At 50.6% G+C, this 21947-nt stretch overlaps 1 protein-coding gene across 1 annotated transcript; it reads left to right on the plus strand.

Annotated features, from left to right (window-relative positions):
* Positions 1-227: 227 nt before the first annotated feature.
* Positions 228-5573, plus strand: LOC124252603 (glycosylation-dependent cell adhesion molecule 1-like). The gene is made up of 5 exons (XM_046686284.1): positions 228-252; positions 3408-3530; positions 4202-4246; positions 4976-5246; positions 5492-5573. Exons 1-5 carry the CDS (start codon positions 228-230, stop codon positions 5571-5573), a joined length of 546 nt encoding a protein of 181 aa, XP_046542240.1.
* Positions 5574-21947: the final 16374 nt, after the last annotated feature.

Genomic DNA, 21947 nt, shown 5'->3' on the forward strand with positions numbered 1-21947 from the left:
CTGATTCTGGCGTACACGGAAGTTCAAGACTAACCGGCCTGATGCTGTCATCCTTGAAATGACAGTCTCCAAAGATGTTTCTACCTCTGACCCAAGGGGGTGCCAGATCCTGGAACAGGAATCCTAGGGATCCTCGGAGATCCCTCTGGACCTTTCCTCTCCTTGCTGAAGAGGAGAATGAGGCCCAGAGATGGGGAGTGGCTGGTCATGGGCCACACAGTGAAGTAATGGCAGATGGGAACTTCGATGCAGGTGACCCGATAAAAAGGTAATGCTTTTTTTAACAAAACAGGCTTTTTCAAGTTTACAAGACTCACTCAGTTTTCATGAACTAACAGAGAGAAGGAAGGAGGATCAGGAGAGCGTCTCAGCAGGCCTCGTGGGGTGCTATGCAGGGAGCCACCATGACTGGGCTGCGAGCCCCTCAGCTGCTCTGGCGACAGTCACCTTGCCATAACCTCAGGCCCAGGAGCTCCTCTATGCACGAATATCGACCTCTCCCTGTCTCTTCGGCATCTTTCTGCTTCCTCCTCTCCTCTATGTCTAATGTTTTTACATCTTGGTGAGTTTTCCTTCTCTCTGTCTCACATTCAAAATTCACTGAGAGGGATCTCGTTGACATGGTCAGGAGCCATCCAACATGGAGCACAGAAACAGACAGTGTCTCACCTGGGCCTCCTCAGAAGCCACTGATCTTCCTTATGTCCAGCCCGTTGATGGTTGCCTCTGGATGAGACCCAGACTTCCTCACCAAATAGGAGTGGCCAGAATAACAGGGTCATCTGACCCAAAGTCTGGAACTTGTGTGTAAAGAACCACTGTGACCTCTTTTCTCAGGAGGGAGCTATAGGTGAGGTGCTTGGACATCTCTCCAGTCCATCTTTTCCCTACACTTGAATCCCAGCTGAGCACTGGGATGAGGCTGGGCTCTTGAAGGTACAGATAGCAGAAGGCGGAGGCTGGTCTGGAGCCCTGGGGTAAGATTGCCATATTTAGCAAGTAAAATACAGAACTCCCAGTTAAATGTGAATTTCAGATAAACGATAAGCAACTTTTTAGTATAAGCATGCCCAGTGCAATATTTGAGACATATTTATACTAAAAATATTATTCATTGTTTATCTGAAATTCACATTTAACTGAGTGACTTGATTTTATCTGACAACCTTCCCAGGAGGGCAGGGACCAGGTCTGTTTTGTTCAGCGTTGAAGCTCCAGTACCCATATGGTGCCTGGTATATCATATACACTCAATGCATTCTTCTTGAAATATTCCATTGTCGAAGAAGGCCTCTCAGAGGTCCCTCCCTCCCCACTGAGGGTAAACATATCCCCCAGGGGCCAGCTTTGAACAGGCAAATTGACTTATTCAATTTACTAGACTGGAGCACTCAGCTGGTGTTAAGATCTGTGCTAAATAAATTAGGATACAGAGATAAATAAACTACGGCTCTTCTCCTTAAAATGGTAATTGACCAGTAGGAGCAATAGATCTAAACAGAGAATTAGAACAGAGTGTGGTAAATGCTGGACAATAAGGGACATAAGGCACCATTGTATTTCCAAAACCAGCAACGTGGCAGGCACTCAATAAATAGCAGCAGAAGGTAATAACGAGGAGAGGAAGAGAGGAAGAATGTATTGTGGGACTGAGGAAGCGAGGTGACTAACTAAGGGAGGTGTGATGATGAGAAGGTTGGGTCACTCAAGGGAGGAGGTGACGTCTGATGTGGATCGTGATGTGGGAAACACTGCAGCTAGACAGAGAGGAAAGAGCATTCCTGACAGAGGTACAGCGTGAACACAGGTATAACACTTCGGTGAAGAGGGAATAATTCACAGGGGCAAGGCATGAGGTCAGAAGGGTGGAAAGCCTTGAATGCATGGCCAAGGAGCTCAGGCTTTATCCTATGAGTAATGAAAGTCATTAAAGACTTTCAGGTAGAGATGTGGCGTGAACTTCAGGAGATTCCCCCAGTATTAGCATGCAGGATGGACTGTAGTGGAAACAGACTGGAGGCTGGAAGAGCAGTGAGAAACTACTGAAATAGCCTAGTCTGGACATCATGGAGGCCTAAACCTGTAGATTACTAGGGGAATTAGGAAACAAGCATGCAGGGCTGAAACCACATCCTGGAGGACTTGCTGTGAATGCCCTCATCTGTCCCTGCCCCGTTCCTAAGTGCCCTGGGCAGTGAGAGAGGAGGCTGAAAAAATATGGAGAAAGGGGAGGTGGGAGACAGCCCACGACAAACTTCCTTCACTCCACCAGCTTTCCGAAGGAGAGAGAAGCGCTAGAGGAAGGGGAGGGTGCCTGCCAGCCCCCCACTCTCCCCTCTCACAGCTGGGTTGGCATAGCCCAGAGCTCTCTGTGGTCACAGGTAGTGCCTTACCCTCAGTAGGACCCCATGCACCCAGCAAGCCATGCTCCCTGCTGAAGACAGAGTTTCAGTCGCAGGGCGCAGCAGCCGTCTGCTTCCTGGAGATGACCCAAAAACAGGTCCCAGAGAGATCATCAAACTTCCAGCCAGAGGAGGGCACAGGACAGCAGCTAGTTCAGTCTCTAAGACCAAGACCAGGCCCCACATGCCAGGCATATCCCCCGCGGCCTCTCAGGTGCCCCTTTGGGCATCCCACTGCTCCATCTTGCCCACTTCTAGAGCCACCAGACCCTGGGTGTGCAAGGCGCAGAGTTTGGAGTTAGACTAACATAGGTTCAAATCCACCCAGATATTTGACCTTGTGCAAGTCACCTCCCCTCTGTGAACATCAGTTTCTTTGCCTGATAAATAACACAGACCTCACAAACATCGTGAATTAAATAAATACCCACATGAACACAGTCAGGACAGTGCCTGGCATGTGGTTGGAATTCCTGTTACTGCCCCACTCCTTCAGTCCTCAGCTGACAGGGAGCTTTATCTGTAGCCTAGAGGACAGCCTGGCCCCTCCTTTACCCATTCACCCTACTAACAACTCTGGGCCTTTTCTAGCTGCTGGAAAAACAATGGCAAATAAAACAAATAGAATTGCAGCCAGCATGGAAGTTCCACTCTCCTGGGCGAGCTGGTTATTAATTAAATGATCACACAAATAAAAGTACAATTATACCAACAATGAGTACCACGAAGGAGGGACGCTCACACCACCTAGTGATCCAAGGACTTCCAGAGATGGAGCCTGGGGCTGGCACACCTTGGACATGGCCCAGACCAGGGGAATGCTGGGGACCTTACTTTCCTGTTAACTGGTTTCCCAAAATCTCCAGTTCCCAAAAACAAATGAATTCAGAAAAGGGAACTTGGGGGGGAAGCCTGGAATGCTCCCAGAGCCAATCCTGAACCAGGCACCCCAGAGCCCATCCCTATGCCAAAACAAATAAAGCCCCGGCCAGGCTGCATCCTCAGCAACGCTAAGCAGCCTCCCCAGGGAAGATGGAGCCTGCTACAGCTCCACCACGAAACTCTTCACCATCATGCTGCTGGCTAGCTTAGCCTCGACCTCTCTTGCCATCCTTAATGATGAGTCTGGCTTCTATCACACTCCCCTTTGTCCCCTAGAGGTCATCGAGCTGTCAGCTGGACAGACTTCAGCACTAGGAAGGTCTTTCCTTAATCCTTGTAACATGCTGTGTGGACAGGTAGGTAGATGAAGAACCAAAAGTCCACACCTGGAATGACTTATATGGAAGCAGAGCACTAGGGCACATGAACCCGGGAAGCCTGCACCCTAGAAAGCCTGATGCTGGGGCCAGGGGGGCCAAACTGGACCCAAATCAAGGCAGATTATGGGTTAAGAGAGATTCGGGTTCGATTCCAGGCTCTGATGATGTTGGACAACCCAGGCAGAGTCACTACCCTTCTTTGAACCTCCCTGCCTCCCTCTGTGCAATGAGGTAAAGACATACAAACGCATTCAACAGCTGTTTATTGAGCACCTATTCTGTGCCAGACACATAGTTCTAGGTGCTTGGGACATGTAAACAAAATAGAGACCTCAGTTATCACTGAGATTACATTCTAGAAGGAAGAAACAGACAATAAGCGTGTTAAACAAATTAGATAGTGTGTTAGAAGCACTAAGAAAAGCATAGAGCAGGACAAGGGAGACCGAGGATGCTGGGGCAGGAGGGGGTTCCAGAGGAGTGTCTCACAGGCTAAATGTCTTGGGACCTCTGGCGAATTGAACCCTTATTATTCAGAGCCAGAAGATGAAATCCACTTGCAGTCTCAGCCCACAGATGCCTGTAAGTCTCACATCGGCCTCCTTTAGAGTAAGTTGGTGGTAGTCAAAGACTGTCCAGGAAATGATGAATTCTCTAGCTGAGCAAGAAGTGGAGCAAAGACAATCCTTCCTGGCGCTGGACCTTAATCCTTCCTGCTGCACTAATTGGCCAAGATCTGAGGGCCAGAATGAACAGCACCTCATGCTGGGTAGTCACTGGAGATGGGAGTGGGTCTACATCTCACACTCAAATGAGTTTCAGCTCACCCTGACATGAGGATGCTGGAGGGGCTCATCCCCACCCCCACAGCCCAAAAGCTATGAACAGTGCAGGATTCTGCTTAGTGGATTATCTGTAAACACAGCTTAATCTCAGGCTAGCTCCCCCAATCTACCTGGGAGAGCCAGGGAAGGCAGACTGAAGCAATACGCAGAATTCAGAGGAAAAGAACCAATATTTCCTGAATATTGCACCAGACAATGGATCAGGTGTTTGCATAGTTCATCTCTTTTAACTGAGAAGGTGAATTTGCTGGAAGTGGACTTCCTATTCAACGGCATTCAGGATGAGGGATGTGCCTGTCAGGTGCTCATAGATTCTGGTATGGGATTCAATCCTGGTCTACACTAACTGGGCGATGACTCCACCCTGATACCCTCCACAAAGTAAGGCGTATGACATATAGGTGGCTGGCTACTTCTTACCACGAGCTCCTCCCTGCGCCTCACCCTCTGCTTGATCCCGGCTGCCCAGTTCATCGCCAGCAGCCACCCCAGGAAAGACACTGTGAGGACCTTTCTAAGCAGGCTTCCACCTCCAGGGAAGAGCTGGTTTCTGAAGAGGCCGCTGTGATCAGAGGCAGCGGGAGACCAAAGAATCAAGAGCCCGCGCTGCTGCACTCCACACCCCAGGGGGACAGTTTCCGGAATGCTGCCCCTCGGTTAGAAGAGACTACAGAACTTCCTCCCAGGGCTGGCAGGGGCCGGGGGCAGGGGGAAGAGGCTGGGCAGGCATTAAGCAGAAAAAGCAGGGGCTGGACGCGACCTCGGAGGTAAATAGTTGGGGTTAGAAAGAGAAAGGAAGCTACCTGGGAAAGAATAATTCAAGGTAAATGAGATTTGCAGGATCTAGTGACTGCCTGGGCCAGCCCTGTGGAAGGTCTTCGAAGGAGGTGGGGGGTAGGGGGAAGTAACCTGACCCGGACATTTCTCTCCCGATATTCCCCAGCCAACAGCCCAGAGAGAAAACTGGCCAAGCTTGGCCATAAAATCGGGACAAAACAATGAAAGAAACCATGAATTATCCAAAAAGCCTACTCCCTCGTGCCAGTGAAGTCATGAAGCCCTAATGATGAGGAAGCCCACATCCCAGGCTGGGCCACGGCAGGTGCCTACGGCACCCACACTGTGCCCACCCCAACCACCATCTCTCAGCTGCTCATATTTCTTATTAAAGTGTCTCATCCCAAGCCTGGCTCTGTGGTGGTTTTGTTGGGTCAGAAAGGAAGGCTGGAGACCCCCACGCTGCAAGGATTCATCCTTAAATACCCCATCCCTTTGATTTTAAACCTCTCCTCCTCCTCAGCTTACAAAGCTGTTCAAGGCTCCACATCCCAAAATATCCTTTGTGACGTCTTGGACCTCCAGGCTGCCCTCACCCTTCCTCGCCCCCCACGCACTCCTCAGCCCCCTGCAGCTGCTCTGCGCACCACCAGCCTGCTGGAACTGCTCTCCCAAAGGTCACTGACACCCACGACCCCGGGACTGTTTCCCTATCCTGACTCCCCTCACTCTCCCTGTAGAATTGAACACAGTTATCCCTTCTAGAAAGTTTCTCCTCACTGACCTTCCGTGAAGCTGCGTCTCCCGGTTCTCTGAGCTCCCTGTTCCTTCCCCAGCACATTTCCTGACCGTGTGCTCCGTGCTCCCAGAGTCCCGTCCTGAGCCCTCTTGCCTTCTCTCCATCTTCTTCCTCTACATCCTCATCTGCCAAGACTTCTGCTTCACCATAAGGTGAATGACTCCCATTTACCCACTCAACAAACACCCACCAAGTGCTGACTGTGTGCCAGACTTGTCTACCTAATATGTGCCAACCTCTCCCCAGCCCTGGCCAGTGTTCATTGTAAACGCTTATGGGACTCATAAAGGGAAGAAGAGCATGGGAAATAAAAGTCTCTTTCAGTCTCACAGATGGAAGGAAGGCTGTGCATTCAAAGGCAGAGAGGGTGGCAAGAAGGGAGCCATCTCTGATCTCTATTGTCCTACCCCAGGACATATAAAAAGATGTGCTCAGGAGATCAACAGAGTGACTGACCTACTGCAGCACAGGTCTGGTGCTGTCCTGGCCCACGAAAACCTGGAGTGCACTCAGAGCTGGAGACAGATGAACAATCTCCCTTCCTTTGCTTTCTCCTGGTCTAGAAAGTTGCCACCTGTCCACCTCCCCTGGTTTACCCACCCTCCCCTCCAATACATGGGTACACTCCCAAGTCCACCAAAAACATCTCCCAGCCTAGGCGGAAAGTTCTATTAGGGGTCCTTCTCAAGCTGTAGCCTGAGACAAGACAAAAATTCTTGCCAAAATGACAGAGGAGGGTGGTGGGAAATTACGGCGTTCAGGAAGGAGTTGGAGGGGAAATTTCCTAAGATTAGATTAGGAAAATTCAAGTGTCTTGGAGATTAAAAGCCCCAGACCCATCCTTCTGACCCTCCAGTTCAGACCAGTACAGAAAACGACAGGAGGGTTGTTACCTAATGGCGATCAGAACAAGGTATCCACCTTACTAATGGCTGGACAGATGCACTATGAACTCAAAATGCAGGGCTCTCTGTTAAAGCCATGCAGGAGACCTCAGGCCAAAGGGGCCTTCTGCTCTCTTGCCCCAGACTCCACCCCCACCCCCACCTGATTCATGGACTGAACAGATTCAGGGCTAGGGAAGCCACTGTCAGCATCTGGCCCATAACATCATCTACTTTCCCCCTAAAGGAGAGTAAGTAAGGAATGGAAAGGTAGGCAAGAAATTCTTCTTTCCCACCTGCTCCTCTTGTGGGAAGGGGACATGTAAGAGGGAAAGCCCCAAACACAGAGTAGCCTTCTCTTTTCTCAAGCCTTTGGGCTTAACAGGTCGGCCTGTGAGCTGCCATCAACCGGATGGTGCAGAGAAGAGGTGCGTCAGTGCAGCCCCCAGTTTCCAGATATTTGGCTATTTGTGACCTATGAAAGTGGCCACAGAATATAGCCCATAGGTTTTTATAGCTCCTACTATGTGGCAGGAGAAAATAAGAAATAGAATACCAAATAGGAAATGTGGAAATAGGTTTCCAAATATTTACTCATTTAATCCTTGCAAAAGACAAAAAATGTGCTATCGTCATTTTCAGATGAAGATAATGAAGTAATAGGTTCTCACCTCTCTTCTTTGCACAGCCTCCTGGAATCAGTGGGGTGACCAGTTTAATGTTACCCCCCAAAAGCCTCCGAATTGGGTCCAAATAAGACACAAATTAATTCCAAGACTGTCTGTGCCCTAAACTGTTTCCTTTCTCCAATCAGCTCAATCGCGTTGCCCCGTACGGCCCTCCTGCAGATTACAAAACAAGCACTACCTGGCAGCATCAAATACCACAGCAACAAAAAAATTGCCCTAAATTTGAACATAAACCCCTCCTAATTTCAAAAGTGACAAAGAACAAAATTTAAATACACTTCCTTTTAAATTAAAATGCAAGGAAATGAAAGCCTGAAATTCGTCCCTTCCCAATTTCTTATTCTGCTCAATCTTAGCAGGAGGTCTCACTCCACAGGAATCGAGCTTTGTCCATTTGCCTCGACATCCCCATTCCTAATGAATATCTGTTTCCCACAAGGTCAGTTCTCTATTTCTCCCCCACCTGCCGCCAGGGCTTGGCTGGGCCTCCCCACCTGAGGCAACTCTGTGAGCCCGGGGACGGGCTGGGGAGCGTCCTTTCTGTCGCTCCAGCTGTTTGGCAGAATGAGGCCTGGATGTGAACTGGATGTGAAGGGAAAGGGGAGGCACACCCTCTCCCTGTAACTTCAGCTTCAGAGTGTGGACAGGGGTTAGGTACCTGCATCTCCATCCTCTCCCGGGCCTGGAGGGAGCTGCATCTAAGGTGTGACAGTAGGAGGGACTGTGGTGAGACCTCAGACCTCCTGAGGACGAGGAGGGTGCAGAGCCCCTAGCATGGGGAGCGCTCCCTTGGGGTCAGCAAAAAGGCTGTTATGCCTGGGAGAGAGGAACTGGCTGCATCCTGGCCTTTCACCCGTGAAATGTGAGCATTTCCTCCAGCACCTCCACCCCCAAGTAGCTCCTGGGTCCCTCTTTTGCAAAGTCAGAGCAACTAGGGCACAGAATACTGTGGCACCAACTCCATACCAACAAAACTTAGAAACACGAGCATATTCTCAGGCTCCAGGCAATTATGTGCCCAGAACCTAGTGCATGGTTTTTTGTGGGAGTTTTTTTTTTTCGGGGGGAGGAGGCAAAAAAAAAAAACCTTTAATGAGGATTCAAAGTACAAGAGAAAGATGTGTGGAGGGCCTGCACTCAGTCACAGCCACCTGCTGTGCACGCTCCAGGCAGGTCCTGGATGGTGCTGCTGCTTGCAGGGTGAGCCGCTCATCCATGCTGCTCATGAGCATCATCTTCAGTCAGTGGCTCAGGCAGCACGGGGGTGGGAATCTGGCTTGCTTAGCCAGGGCAGAATGCAGTTTGAACAGAAGAGACGATGGTGAGGCATCTCGGTGACAGTCTCCTCCCAACACACGGGAGCCAGAATCAAGTTGCTAACGCCAGCAACACACCGTGCAGAAACTTAGTGGCATCTGAGAGAAGAGAGACGAGAGAAGAGCTTGACTCACCTCGTCAGAATGTCCTCAGTCTGTGCCAGCTCTTTGGAGTTCCAACACGTGAACTTAAACCTCGTTTGGGAGAAATCGCCCATGGAGAGGTTAATCTGGGCAGTAAGTTCACCGGTAGAGGGGTGGGGGGCATGCCTACTGTCTCTTCTCTCAAACTGGGGCATTTAAGACATTTTTGTCATCTTGTGATTAAAATAATGCTCTCAATAGTCCCAATTTAATTCAGAAGCAACTAGGTCTATTTCTTTCCTGCATGAATTCCCCTTAGTGTGAATTTCATCTTCTCAGTAACTACATGGAGCGTCCTGACTGCACAGATTCCTGAGCATGGTCCCTCAGGGTGTGGGCAGGTATTGCCCACACCCCAAACAACTGTGTCCCTTTGAAACATACCCAACAATCCTCGCAGTGTACGCCACTAAACCTCTGGGTCTTTTCTTCCCTCACACTAGGCGAGCAACTGTCTACACTGGTTTCCCGGGTCCCACGCTCCCTCTAGCGGCCTCCCTCAGCTCTGCATCATTGTTAAATCCAGGCCTCATTCATCCTCCTAGCGGGGGATGAATAAACGTTCTGCCCTTTTCCAATTCTGTCCTTAAAAGCATTTAGGTTTGGAAACATTTCATTTTTCTTTTATATATTCCCAGCATGGCCTCTAAAAACTCTACCTTTCTCCCAAGAAAATCTTGTCTCTTCCCCCTATTCAATCAACAGAACTTTTTTCTTTCCTTTTCTTGCTGACTTTTCTCACTACAAGACCAAGACTTGTATCTCCCGTGGACCCCGTGTCTCCTTGATTCCCTGAATAAGTCTGATTTCTAGAGACAGGGTGTTCCAGGTACAAGACTTGTTCATTTTTCTCTTATCCTTCAGGTTTGTAACAATTCTATTGAGGTTTTCTCCACTTTCACCTGTATTGGCATTGCCTCCATATAAGGGGTCCTGGTCCTCTTTATCTGCATGAAGTTCAACACACCTTTCTGGTTAATCTCACATTGGGCATCTGCAACCCACAACCCCAGTCAGGGCTTAACAAATGTCCATCCCGGAGCCAACTGGAGACCATGTGGTAGGAAATAATTCCGGAAGCCTGTGGACAGGCCATAAATAAAATCCCTCCATGGGTTTTATTCTTCTATGGCCCTAAATGCAGTTCAAATCAAAGTAGACAATTAGGATCTGGGGCCACCAGTTTAGCATCACCTACTAAAGATCAGCACAAATAAGCTGAAGCCAAAATTTTAACAATCTTGTATCCCGTACCCACGTGGAATTGGAGTAATTTCATTCCAGCTTCAACTGCACCTATAAAGCTGAAGGTCAGAGTTGCCTCCGAGCCTTTGCCTGTCAAAATCCACAGTCCTGAGTCCCCCGAGGCCAGTCCTTGATGTCACTGTCAGGGCTCCAGGGAGCCCCACCAGCATGTCATCCCTCCACCCCTCTGAATCCAGCCAATGGAGAGGGCGCCCCGAGAACAGAGGGCAAAACAGAGACCAAAGTATCAGTTTTATTAATGGCCAATCAAGTGCCAGATAAGCCACAGCTCTCTGACCTCTCTGGCAAGCCGAGCTGGAGAATGCAATCGAGACGCCAGTCCAAAAGGGGCCTCCTCTGCTTCCTCCTGGCCCGATCCCTAAACAGAGAGGGAGACAGCAGACACCCCCCAGGGAAGACAGGGGCAGGGGCAGCCCTGTCCAAGTGTGTTTGCATCATGAGAGAGCAGCAGAGAAAGAGGCAACGCTACTCAGGAACATTCCTGTTAATGCATTAACTCCACTCCCTGGTGAAACATGTCCAATAAATGTTCTGTCTCACCAGCTGCCATAGCGTCCCACCCTGCGGGAGGGAGCGGTCACGCAGAAGAGGAGACCCTTTCATCCTGTATTAGTTTTCTAACTACAAGTCATCATGAGCATACTGGCTCAAAACAACCCAAATTTATTATCCCGTAGTTCTGGAGGTCAGAGGTCCACGGGTCTCACTAGGCTAAAGTCAAGATGTCAGCAGGGCCGCATTCCTCTCTGAAGGCTCTGAGGAGAATCCATTTCTGCGCCCCTTCTGGCTTCTAGAGCCGCCCCTCCTCCTCCCATATTCCTTGCCTCACGGCCCCATTCTCCCATTTTCAAAGCCAGCAACATCCAGCCAAGTTCTTCTCACTTCGCCGTCAATCTGGTTCTCTCTCCTCATTCCCTCTTCCACATTTAAGGACCTTTATGATTACACTGGACCACTCGGATAACCTAGAGAATCTCCCTATTTTAAAGCCAACTGATTAGCAACCTTAATTCCATCCAAAACCCTATTCCCCTTTGCCACGTAATCTAAGTTTCACAGGTTCTGGGGATCAAGAAGTGGACATCCCAGAGGCCATTATTCTGCCACCACACGTCACTGCTCCCATAGGATCGGCTGCCACCCACACCCCCTCAGGCCTTGGTACTCCATGAATCAGTTGCTGGAGGCCCCAGACCATGGAGCTATACTGCTCTTAGGGGAAGGTGGGTGACCAAGTCCCTCCCGTCATGCTTGTTCTGCTTTTCTCAGTCACCCCAGGGTGGGGCCAAAGCCTCGAGGACTGTTATCCAGACTCCCACTTCCATGCAGCTCGGTCTGCCCCTAATGCACCCTGGGCCTCTGCCTGGCCTTTCTCTCGCAACCCTTTTACTGCGTCCTCTAGAATTCGAGATCTGTGATGAACACACTCCTTGATATTGCCAATGTCTTGTTTTGAATGTTCTCTCTATTGCCTAATCTTAAATGCCGTTTTAAGATTGCCTAAGAACCCCACAGCTCTGCCAGGCTCTCAGTGGAAGCTGCTTTCCCCTTCACCACCAGTCATCTCGGAGCCAGAAGGTGGCAAGGGGAGTCCTCCTCACTCCCCATTGCTGCTTCTACGCCACTGCTCCTCTTCCCAAGTTCAAAAGCTCCCCTCCTCTGAAGCTCAGAACATAACTGCTCCTCCCCCCAGCCCCCTCCCTCATTCACTGACGCCCTCAGCTCCTGGTCTTCCTCTCCCCACTTGCTCCTGTCATCATTCTTGATGACGGTCAACGGTCACACAGATGACCCCTCCAGCATTCTGGCTTCTCAGCCTTTGACCTTTGTACCTCAGCCTACACTTTGCTGCAGTAACCTCCAAAATCTCCAATACAAGAATTCCATCCTCTGTCTACAACCTCCTGATCTTCCATCTCCTTTACTCTAGAAGTCCAGTTGTAACAACTCTTTGACCTTATCTAGTCCTCCAATCCACCGCCCCCCTACTTTTTCCACATAGCTAATGACTACATTTCCCAGGCTCCCTTGCAGCTAAACATGGCCATGTGACTAGGCTGTGGCCAGTAGGATATGAGCAAATAGGGGCAAATTGTGAGTGGTGCCCTTGATAGAAAAGGAGTATGTCCCCCCTTGCACTTTTCTCCCCTTCCCATTGACTGGAATGAGATGAAGAGGTGGGAGCTGGAGGCCACTAAATAGAAGACATATATTGAAAAAGAATGAATAACAAGATAGAAAGAGCCTGAGTCTTGCAGATTGTGGAGCTATTGTATTACTCCTGTTTTACTTCTGTTTAAGCCATGGTATTCTGACCTTGCTATTGTACCTGAACTCGTATCTTAATACACTTGTCCACCTCCTCTTTCTATCTCATCAGATATAACCACCATATTCTCAACTACTCAAGCCTAAAACCTAAGAGTCCATCTCAGTTTATGCCTTTCCCTCAGTCCCCACAATCAATACATCAACAGAGCCTTAGACTCTTTCTCCAGAATATATCCTGACTTCATCCCTCTCGTCCCCATCTCCACTGCCACCACCCTACTTCCACCACCATGATTTATCACTTAGACTTCTGCAATGGTTTCCTGACTAAGCTTTCTGCCTCCACTCTTACTCCTTCCAATCTATTCAGCATTTAGACAAGTGACCTTTTTAAAGGATATGTCAAATCATGGCAGTCAGTCCACCATGTAAAGCCCTTTGGTGTTTTCCAATTACACTGTGAATAAAATTCAAACTCTTTACCAGGGCCTACAAGCCCCGCATGGTCTGGCTCCCAACAATTCCCCAACCTCATCTCATTCCACTCTCTTGCTCGATACATCATGGCCGTGCTGGTATCCTTTGTGGTCCCGGGACACACTAATGTCCTTCCCAGCTCAGGGCTTTCATCCTTGCTGTTCCCCTTGCTTAGAACACTGTTCCTCTTGCTCTTCCCATAGCTGACTCCCTCTCTTCCTCCAGGTCTCAGTTCAAACGTCTCTTTTCAGAGAGCTTCCCTGGCCACACCATTCAGTGCCCACCTCCATCCACCCTCACACCAGTTACTTCTGTGGCCTCACTGTGCTTATTCCCTCATTGTACTTACCATGCTCTGAAATTATCTTATTTATACACTTTTTTACTTGTTTATACACATTCTATCTCACAAAAATGTAAGCTCCATGAAATCTGGGAGCCTGTCGATCAGCAGTATTCACCGTTTTCTCTCTAGTTCCTTGAACAGTGATGCTGGGCAAACAGAGTTCAGTGAATGAATCTGAACTGAATTCATGAGTGAATTGAATGAATGAAGAGATTGGTGAAATTAGCTACTCCTTTCCTAGGAAGGAGCTAGCAAGGCACAGAGAGGGACTAGAAGAGTTCACCCCAACACTCACCCGCTTGTGAAGAATGGAGTACATTTCTCCTCTAACAGAAAGGGGCCCAGGGAAGGGGGGAAGAGGAGGGTCACCCTCCCTCAGAACAGTTGGGAAGAAAAGATCCTGGCAAGGGCTGAAAAGCCTTTGCTCAAAGGCCCAGTGCTTCCCTCCCCAGTCTCTCCCAGATTAATGCAGAGGCGAGGAAAAGGCCATATTCCCAGAGAATACAGTACAGTCCCAGAGGTCCAGACCCTGCAGTGAGGAAGCCTGAGGTTAAGATAAGGGGACCCCAGAATGGGGACTTTCTTTTATTGTGGGTGAGGGAAGGGTCTTTAAAAAGAATATCTTCACCACTCCTGAATTTCCTACACAGAATATGGAGGGTGCTCCCCTCCCCTGGGGAGACAGAACAGCTAAGGCCTCTGGTGATCTGGCCCTAGACCAGGAGAGGCACTGATTCTCTTTGCTGCCAGCTCCATCTCCCTGTCCCAGGGGCCCCTCTCCTCCAAGGGGAATCACAGAATCTTCAGAACAACCTAGGATCCCAAAGAATTGACTTACAAAGAGCCCTTAAAAGTCCAGCTTTGGGCCCAATGTAAGGATCCCCCTCAGCAGCCTCTTAGGAACTCCCAGAGGCAGAGATCTCCTCACACACCACGCAGCCTCTTTCAGGGTTGTGTGGCTCTGATCATAAGAGCATTCTTCCTCCCAGTCAGACCAGACCTGCCCGCCTCGCACTTGCATCGCTTGTTCAGCTGGAAAGAAGCATGGGAAAGTCAGTTGTTTCCATGTGACAACCTTTGAAACATCTGAAGGCAATGATCATTCTAATAATAAATGCTGCCATTTAACCAACACTTACCAGGCACTGTGCTGAGCGTTTTATGTATATTACCTCCTTCAATACTCGCAACATCCTAGCATGTAGGAATTATTATTCCCATTCTGTAAATTAGGAAATAAGCTTGAGAAGTAAAGCAATCAGCCCAGGGTCATTCGGGGATTGGAAGAATCAGGATTTGTGCCAACGCCCATCTCACTCTCTCCAAAGCCCATGCCTCACCCCGCTGTTATGCCAAGATCACCCCACCCTAACTGAGTCATCTTTCAGCTAAACAACATCAAATCCTTCAACAGTTTCTTCCCTGAGAAGCTCAAGGCTCCCATCCTTCCCATTTTCTCCAATAACCTCCAAGTTCAATAAAATCCTTGCAGTCATCGACACTCCTCCTACAGACTGGGGGTGTGGAAAGGGAAGCTCTGCCTCTGCCAATAGAAGAAAATGGAGTCTTGCCCAAGTTCCCCAACTGGGCCCATCCCACCTCCCCCACCCCAAACATAGCCCTGACAACCCACCCCTTCCTGTTACCCTCCCCTCCCTGTCATCTGCCAACTCCCTTGTCCCCCAGGATTTGTCGGTCTCCCTCCCCCTTATTCTCACACCTTTTCTTCCCCAAAGTTCTCCTCATCCTTAAAAGATAAACCTGACTCCAATTCCCCTCCTCCATGAAGTGCTCTCCAGCTCCTGCTCCTTCCTCAGTGCTCCCAGAGCTCTTGCTTGTTTTTTTCCCCAGCTCTATTGAGATATAATTGACGTATGACGTTGTATAAGTTTCAGGCGGACAATGTAAAAATTTGATATATGTATATATTGGGAAATGATGACCACAATCATTTTTGTTAGCACATCCATCACCTCGCATAGTTAGAATTGTGTGTGTGTGTGTGATGAGAACTTTTAAGATCTACTCTCTTGACTACTTTCAAATATACGATGGAGTATTGTTAACTATAGTCACCCTGCTGTACATGACTCCCCAGGACTTGTTCATCTGTTAACTGGAAGTTTGTACCTCTTGACTGCCTTCACCCATTGCCCCCACCCCCGCCCCTGGCAACCGCCCGCCAATCAACTCTCTGTCTCTATGGGTTCGGGACAAAGCCCTTACTTCTGCCTCTGCAACAGCAGTTACTACCTTGCAGTTCATCATGTCTGTTCACAGGTCTCCCTCCCTGGCAGGGCTTCTCCAGGTCAGAGAGTGTGGCTTTAATCTCCAGGCCCATTACACTGTAGGTGTTTAGTGAACAGCTGTTCCTGTCAAATGCAGACTGGCGTTTTTTATACTTCCAGTGGAAGAATGGTGGTTAGACCGCAGAAAGTCAGAAATCAGGGCCAACATTGGAGAACTGGTTAAGATGCCAGGAAAGCTGAGCCCCTCCAGGTGGCCCAGCACGTGGGCGCCACCTGCCCCTGGGAATTCAAGGAAAAAAACCTAATTCCACTGAGTCCGTGGAAGGAAACAGGGTCTGAAGCAGGATCTGCTGCCCTCTGGTGGCCACTCCACCTCCAGGCAGTTTGGTCGGTGTCTTCACCTTCCCGACAGGGAGGAAGTTGCTGGAAAGGATTTAGAACCTGGTGCTCCCGTCTCCCAGCACAAACTTAACCGTCCCAGATGCTTTTGTAACAGGATATTAAAATTGGAATTTCAACTTGGCACCAAGAGACAATGGCTGAAATTTCAAAGAGAGGTGCCAAATCATCATATGAAGAATTTGAAAGGAAATTTTTAAGAACTAGTTTCTGACCCCCTCAGCCAGACCGAGGCTATAAAAAGGCATCGTAATGTGGAGAGAAGGACTCTGTGAGGAGGAAATGCATGGAGCAAGCCGTGCTGTGGGCCCAAGGAAGGGGAGAGGGGCCTGCCCCTTACAGCAAACCTGAAGGATGCTTTCATGGGCTACCCCAAGAGCTGAATATGAGGCAGTGTCCTGGGGCCTGGGTGCCACCCAGAAGTTTAGAAGGAGAGAGAAGGAGCAGGGAACAGCCGTGTGGGCAGGCTGGCAGAGCTGGTGCCCTGGGATGCCCTGGGCACCCAGAGTTTGCCTGGCAAAGGAAGAGCCGGCTGTGGGTCCTGGGAGAGAAACAGGTGCATCCCATGCATCCATCTTGTGCTGTCAATAGGGCAACCTCAAGGGACAAAAGGACCCCAGCAGCTGAGGAAGGAGCTCAAGTTCCTGGATAAGGGAACACAAGTGAACGAGGCTGACAGCAAAGCTCTGAGGAGCCAGGAAAGCATCCATGAGAGAAGAGTCAGCAGAGAACAGCAGAGAGGAAGGGGCGAGGACTCCACCAGCTGATAGAGGGGGAGGCTGAGTACCCACCCATGCAAAAACTCACCCGCCCCCTCCTGTCACTCTGCGCCACCCCCACCTCCTCACCCACACACCTCACTGGAAACAGCATCTAGCGAGTGGGTGACGGGCAGGACAGGGGGTGGAGGGGGAGGGAGAACATGACAGACAGCAGAGCCAGCCGCTTGCCCCTTCCCCAGCTGCAACTGGAGCAGGGCCCAACAGGCTGCAGAAGAGTGACAGGAAATAGTTCAGGTTTTAATTCATGTATTGGCCTGGTTGTTCTAAGTTCTGAATTGAGCCTGTCTCTTACCTGAGAGTGAGCAGAATAATTAAGAGGCTTTCCTGGGTTTTCACCCAGGAACAAGGGAAAAAATTACCCATGCCTACCACCCCAATAAAGTATAAAGGATTGTGTCATGAAATAAAATTCATCTTGTAATCAAAATACAACTTAATTTTTTTATTACATGACAAGTTGTAATTGTCATATAATATATGACATGATATAAAATATGTACAATATGTAATATGTACAATATACAACATATAATAGAACACAGGTCACACTCTCCCCTCCAATACAGACACCTAGGATTTTCCCTTCAAAGCCCCCTCTGCCTTCTTTCCTCAAATCTAAAACACTCCTGCTCCCATCCCTTCGCCTCTTTACCACCAGCAGCCTCCCTTTCTAGGCCCCTTGAGACCCAGTCCAACCCCAACCAGGGGTCCTGAGCACTTCCTCTGTTTCTTATAGACATGGTGCCTCTGGCCTGTGCCAACTCCAGCACGGCCTCCCGGAGGGCTCGCCACCTCCCTGCCCCATCTCACCATCTGCAGGGGGTCAGACAGTGTCTCCAAAAACTTCACATCCACCTGGAACCTCAGAACGTGACCTTATGTGCAAATAGGGTCTTTGCAGATGTAATTAATTAAGACTCTTGAGTTGAAACTATCCTGGATTTATGGTGGATCCTAAATCCAGTGACTGCTGTCTCCGTGAGAAGAGGAGAGGACACAGAGGACAAACAAGAGGGAAGACAGAGGCAAACACTGGAGTGATGCTGCCACAAAACACGGAACACCTGGGGCCATCACAAGCTAGAAAGAGCCGGAAGGATTCTCCCCTGGGGCCATCAGAGGGAGCAGGCTGCACCTGGATTTCAGACTCGCGGCCTCCAAAACTGTGAGAGAACACCTTCCTGTCATTTTGAGCCCCAGTCAGTGGCACTTTGTTCCAGCAGCCCTAGGAACTAACATACCATCTCACCCAGGTCTTTCCCGCTGCAGCAGCAATCAGTGGCCAACCCCTGGCCAGGGGAATGCCACGGCTGGAGCCGGGGCCCCGTGCCCTCTGCCAAGCCTGGGAGGAGAGGGAGTGGAGAGTGGGCTGCAACCCTCAGATGATCCCCCTCCATCCACATTCCCCTGCTGAGCAGCCCGGGGAGAAAACCAGGCATCTGCTCCCCAAGCCACTTACCATCAACCACATGTCCAGAGCCCAGGGGGCCCTTCCCTCCTACTCCTGGCAACCTATCCTCAGCCTGTCCCGAGGCTGGGGAATTTTCCATCCCTACCCAAGTCAAAGTCATTAGCTTTAATCATTAACAGGGCGGGTGTTAATTAGCAGGGCAGGGTGACCATCCATGCTGATGAGGACACAGCTGGACATCGAGAACAGCTGATCAGACAAGGGTGAGGAGGAGAGGCTCTGGCTGAAAAGGGGCAGGGGGCATCCTGCAGACACCACCCTCCCAATTCTGAAAGATTGAACTCCCCATTTCTTCACCCCTGCTTTTCCCGGAGTCAAAGGAGAAAACATGTGCTAAGATGAACTCCTCACTACTCATGTCCATTTCTTAAGTGATTAACGGTTGCTAGGCACTTTAGGGACATTACCTCTTCCCACCCCTCACTATAATAATAGGAATACCTGTTATTCACAGGTGAGAAACTTGAGGCTCAGAGAGGTTAAGCAACACGCCCAGGGTCACAGAGCTACTAAGTGGCAGAGCTGGGATTTGCATGCAGGCCGACTACTCCATGCTGGAAGGAGCATCTGAGCAGGCAGAGGTTACGTTGACCTTCCTCCTTTTTCAATGCTCTGCATTCTTGTACTTACACTTTTGTAGGATTCATCACTGATAATTCCTTGTTTGTCCCACCACTGCCCTGACCCCTGCTGGGCGGTAAGATGCCAGCGGACAGAAACGATCTGTTTTGTGCTCCACTGGATCTCCAGCACCTAGCATAATGCCTGGCACAAATGAATACCCAATAAATATTGGTTAGAAGAATAAATTCAACCTGTTAGTTGGGGATGGAAGGGGCTAGCTAGGGATTGGGTCTTCTGGACTGGTGATGATCACAGGGTTAAAACGCATCTCAAGAGGTCATCTGGTCCATGCCCCTGCTTCAGGTTCAGCCATTGCTCTGCCAGAGACACCAAGTCTAGTTTCTTGGGAAAAGCATTGGCATGGGTTCTAGTCCTTAGGAGAGCTGCTTCCTCTCTCTTGGCCTCAGTTTCCCCTCTCTGGCTCCAGGAGGTTGGATTGGCTGATCTGTAAGTCTCTTCCACCTCTACCAGTTTGTGATTCAAGAAGAGGCAAAGAGCTTTGGAAATGAGCATCCCCTCTGTGTGAGTCACCAGCTCTGGCCCCATTCCCGAGAGCGCCAGCTGCAGGGGGGTGTGCACCCAAGCCTGGCAGAACTGCAACGCTGGGCTTTTTCACAGGCAAACCAGGACTTACCCAGTTGGAGGAGGCTGGGCCTTCCACGTCATCCCCTGAGAGGCCACACATCTACTCCAAAGGTGCTGCTGGGCTCGCAAGAAGCTCTGGAAAGTTCTCTTGCGGAGACACCTTCTAGATGGGCTCTGGAGACCAGGAGACACACAGCCTCACTGCAGGGCACCCACACCTCTGTTCCAGATCAAGTTCTGCTCCCCACTAGGCCCCCCTCCTTCTTCACAAGGCTGGTCCCCTAAAGACTCTCAGTCATTCCCAGAGGAGCAAAGCCACCCTGGAGCGTTCGCTCCCCAGTGAGGATTTCCAGAGCATACGCCACAAGCTCTGAGATGCTTCCAGAAGAGTTTCCAGAAATGTTTGAGAAACTGTGGCAAATTGGTGTGAGCACATGCCTTCCCAGGGGGACCACTTGGATGGGGTCGTTGCTCCTTTGGGAGAAGAAAATCGGTCTCTAGCCTCACCTCCTCAGAGCTGTGTGTGAGAGAGTGTGCCTGCCACGTGTGTTCAACAAGCCCAGGGCTACCCCTGCCACAACAGTCAAGCAGGGGCCATGCAAAGAGGGAGGTGAGGTCCCTGCCTCCTGTGTTCCAACCCTGGTTCTGAGACTCCCTGGCTATGTGGCTGGAGCACCCTTAACTCAGAATGAAAAATATTAGAATGGGAGGAAACCTGTGCAGTCACACGGTCGCCCTCATTTTACAGATGAGGAAACTGAGACCATTGCGAGGGGACCAGGGAGGGTGATTGCCCTGAGTGGCCCAGAGAGTTGGTAGCAGAGGGAGAAAGTGAACTCTGATCTCCCAAATCCCAGCCCAGGCAGCCCCTCCCAGCATCACCTCTCTACACGCCCCTGCCCTTGAAAAGTAAACTAAAATAAAGTCACACCTGCCTACCCTCCTGGTTGGCGTGAGGATTTGTGAATTAAGGCGTGAGAGGGTTAGTGGGGGTGAGGAGGAGAGAGAAATAACAGCAGAAAGTGAGACGACAAAGAGCACCCCATCAGCCCAGATTGGAGCTCCCAGAGTAGCGGGGGGTGGGGGCTGTTAAGTGACTGCATCGCCAAGACACATCCCTGTAACCTTAAATATTTCATGGACCCAGAAGTGCACCACGTGGAACAGCTGCTGCTCCTCCGCCAGGGCTGGGACTGCAGCAGGGACGTGAACGCTTGCACACAAGCACACTTTAGACAGACACATGCAGGCCAGGGGAAGGGGCTGGGACGGGCCTGCTCCGACTCTTACTTACCAGGGGAGGGTTCCAAGAGCAGGTGTCAGGCCCTCGCACTCCCCAGCCCTGTGTGTGAGCAACCCCCGCCTTCTTCCACCCACAAGCCCAGCAGACACTCACAGTCACTCACCCAGCTCCGGGCATAAAAAAGGTCAAAACGACACACACACACCTTCACAGACAGACCCACGCCAGCTCACGGGGGCACCCCAGCCCCAAAGGCTGCAGCCGGTCACACTGCACCTCCCGCTACCCATAACCGCTTCACCCCCTGCCCCCAGCCTGCTCCTCCCAGAAGCCAGTACCAGGAGCTGACTCTCCTCCCTCTCCCCGCTCTCGCCTCCTCTGCCTCCACCCCAGCACCAGCTGTTCCCAGGACCCCTCTTCCCACGCAGCCCCCCATCAGCCATCTCTCCAAAGCCTGAGCTCTCTGGGCCCCTCTCCTGATCTGGAGCTTTTGGGGCAAAGGGGTTGAGAATCTGGAGCTTGAGAAGGCAACATGAAGGGTGGCTGTGAAGCTTCAGGAGGAATCTCCAGGACCAGAGGGAAGTGTGAGGGAAAGAGGGACTATGAAAGAGGCCTAGCAGACAGGATGACTGGGGTGAGCAGAGGGTCCTCTTCTGAGAGCCTGCAGAGGTGACTCCCCTAACTCTGCTGTTCTGCCAGGAGATAACAAGACAGGAATACGAGCAGGGATCAATTAAGTGAGCGCTCCTCTGTGCCAGGCACCTTACTTCATCCGATGCGCAGTCCTGCCAGGAAGGGACACTTCTGCCCATTATGACAAATGAGGCAGTCAGGGCTCCGTGAGGAGTCTGAGGCCTCAGAGACAGGGCTGTAGGAATCCTGGCTTCACGTTCCAGGGTGCTGGTGGAATGTGGCAGGCGACGGACGAGTCACCCAGATAGAGGACACTTGGGACCCTGCTCTTTGGTTAGGAGGTGGATGAGTGGAGAGGAAGCCCGGGCAAGGCCGGGCCCCTCATGGGCTCTGCGTCCTGCACCCCATGCTGATCCTCTAAGCTTCAGTGCCTTCACACGCCCTCCCTTCCCTGTCACTCGGGGCGGGGGGGGGGGGGGGGGG

Source organism: Equus quagga, chromosome 1 (genome assembly GCF_021613505.1).
Source record: "Equus quagga isolate Etosha38 chromosome 1, UCLA_HA_Equagga_1.0, whole genome shotgun sequence".
Taxonomy (NCBI): Eukaryota; Metazoa; Chordata; class Mammalia; order Perissodactyla; family Equidae; genus Equus; species Equus quagga.

Coding starts and splice junctions, on each gene's coding strand:
- LOC124252603 (XM_046686284.1), top strand. CDS start 228: ATGGCAGATGGGAACTTCGATGCAG. Junction 253..3,407: donor AGATGGGAACTTCGATGCAG/GTGACCCGATAA, acceptor CTGCATCCTCAG/CAACGCTAAGCAGCCTCCCC. Junction 4,247..4,975: donor GTCTCAGCCCACAGATGCCT/GTAAGTCTCACA, acceptor ATCCCGGCTGCC/CAGTTCATCGCCAGCAGCCA.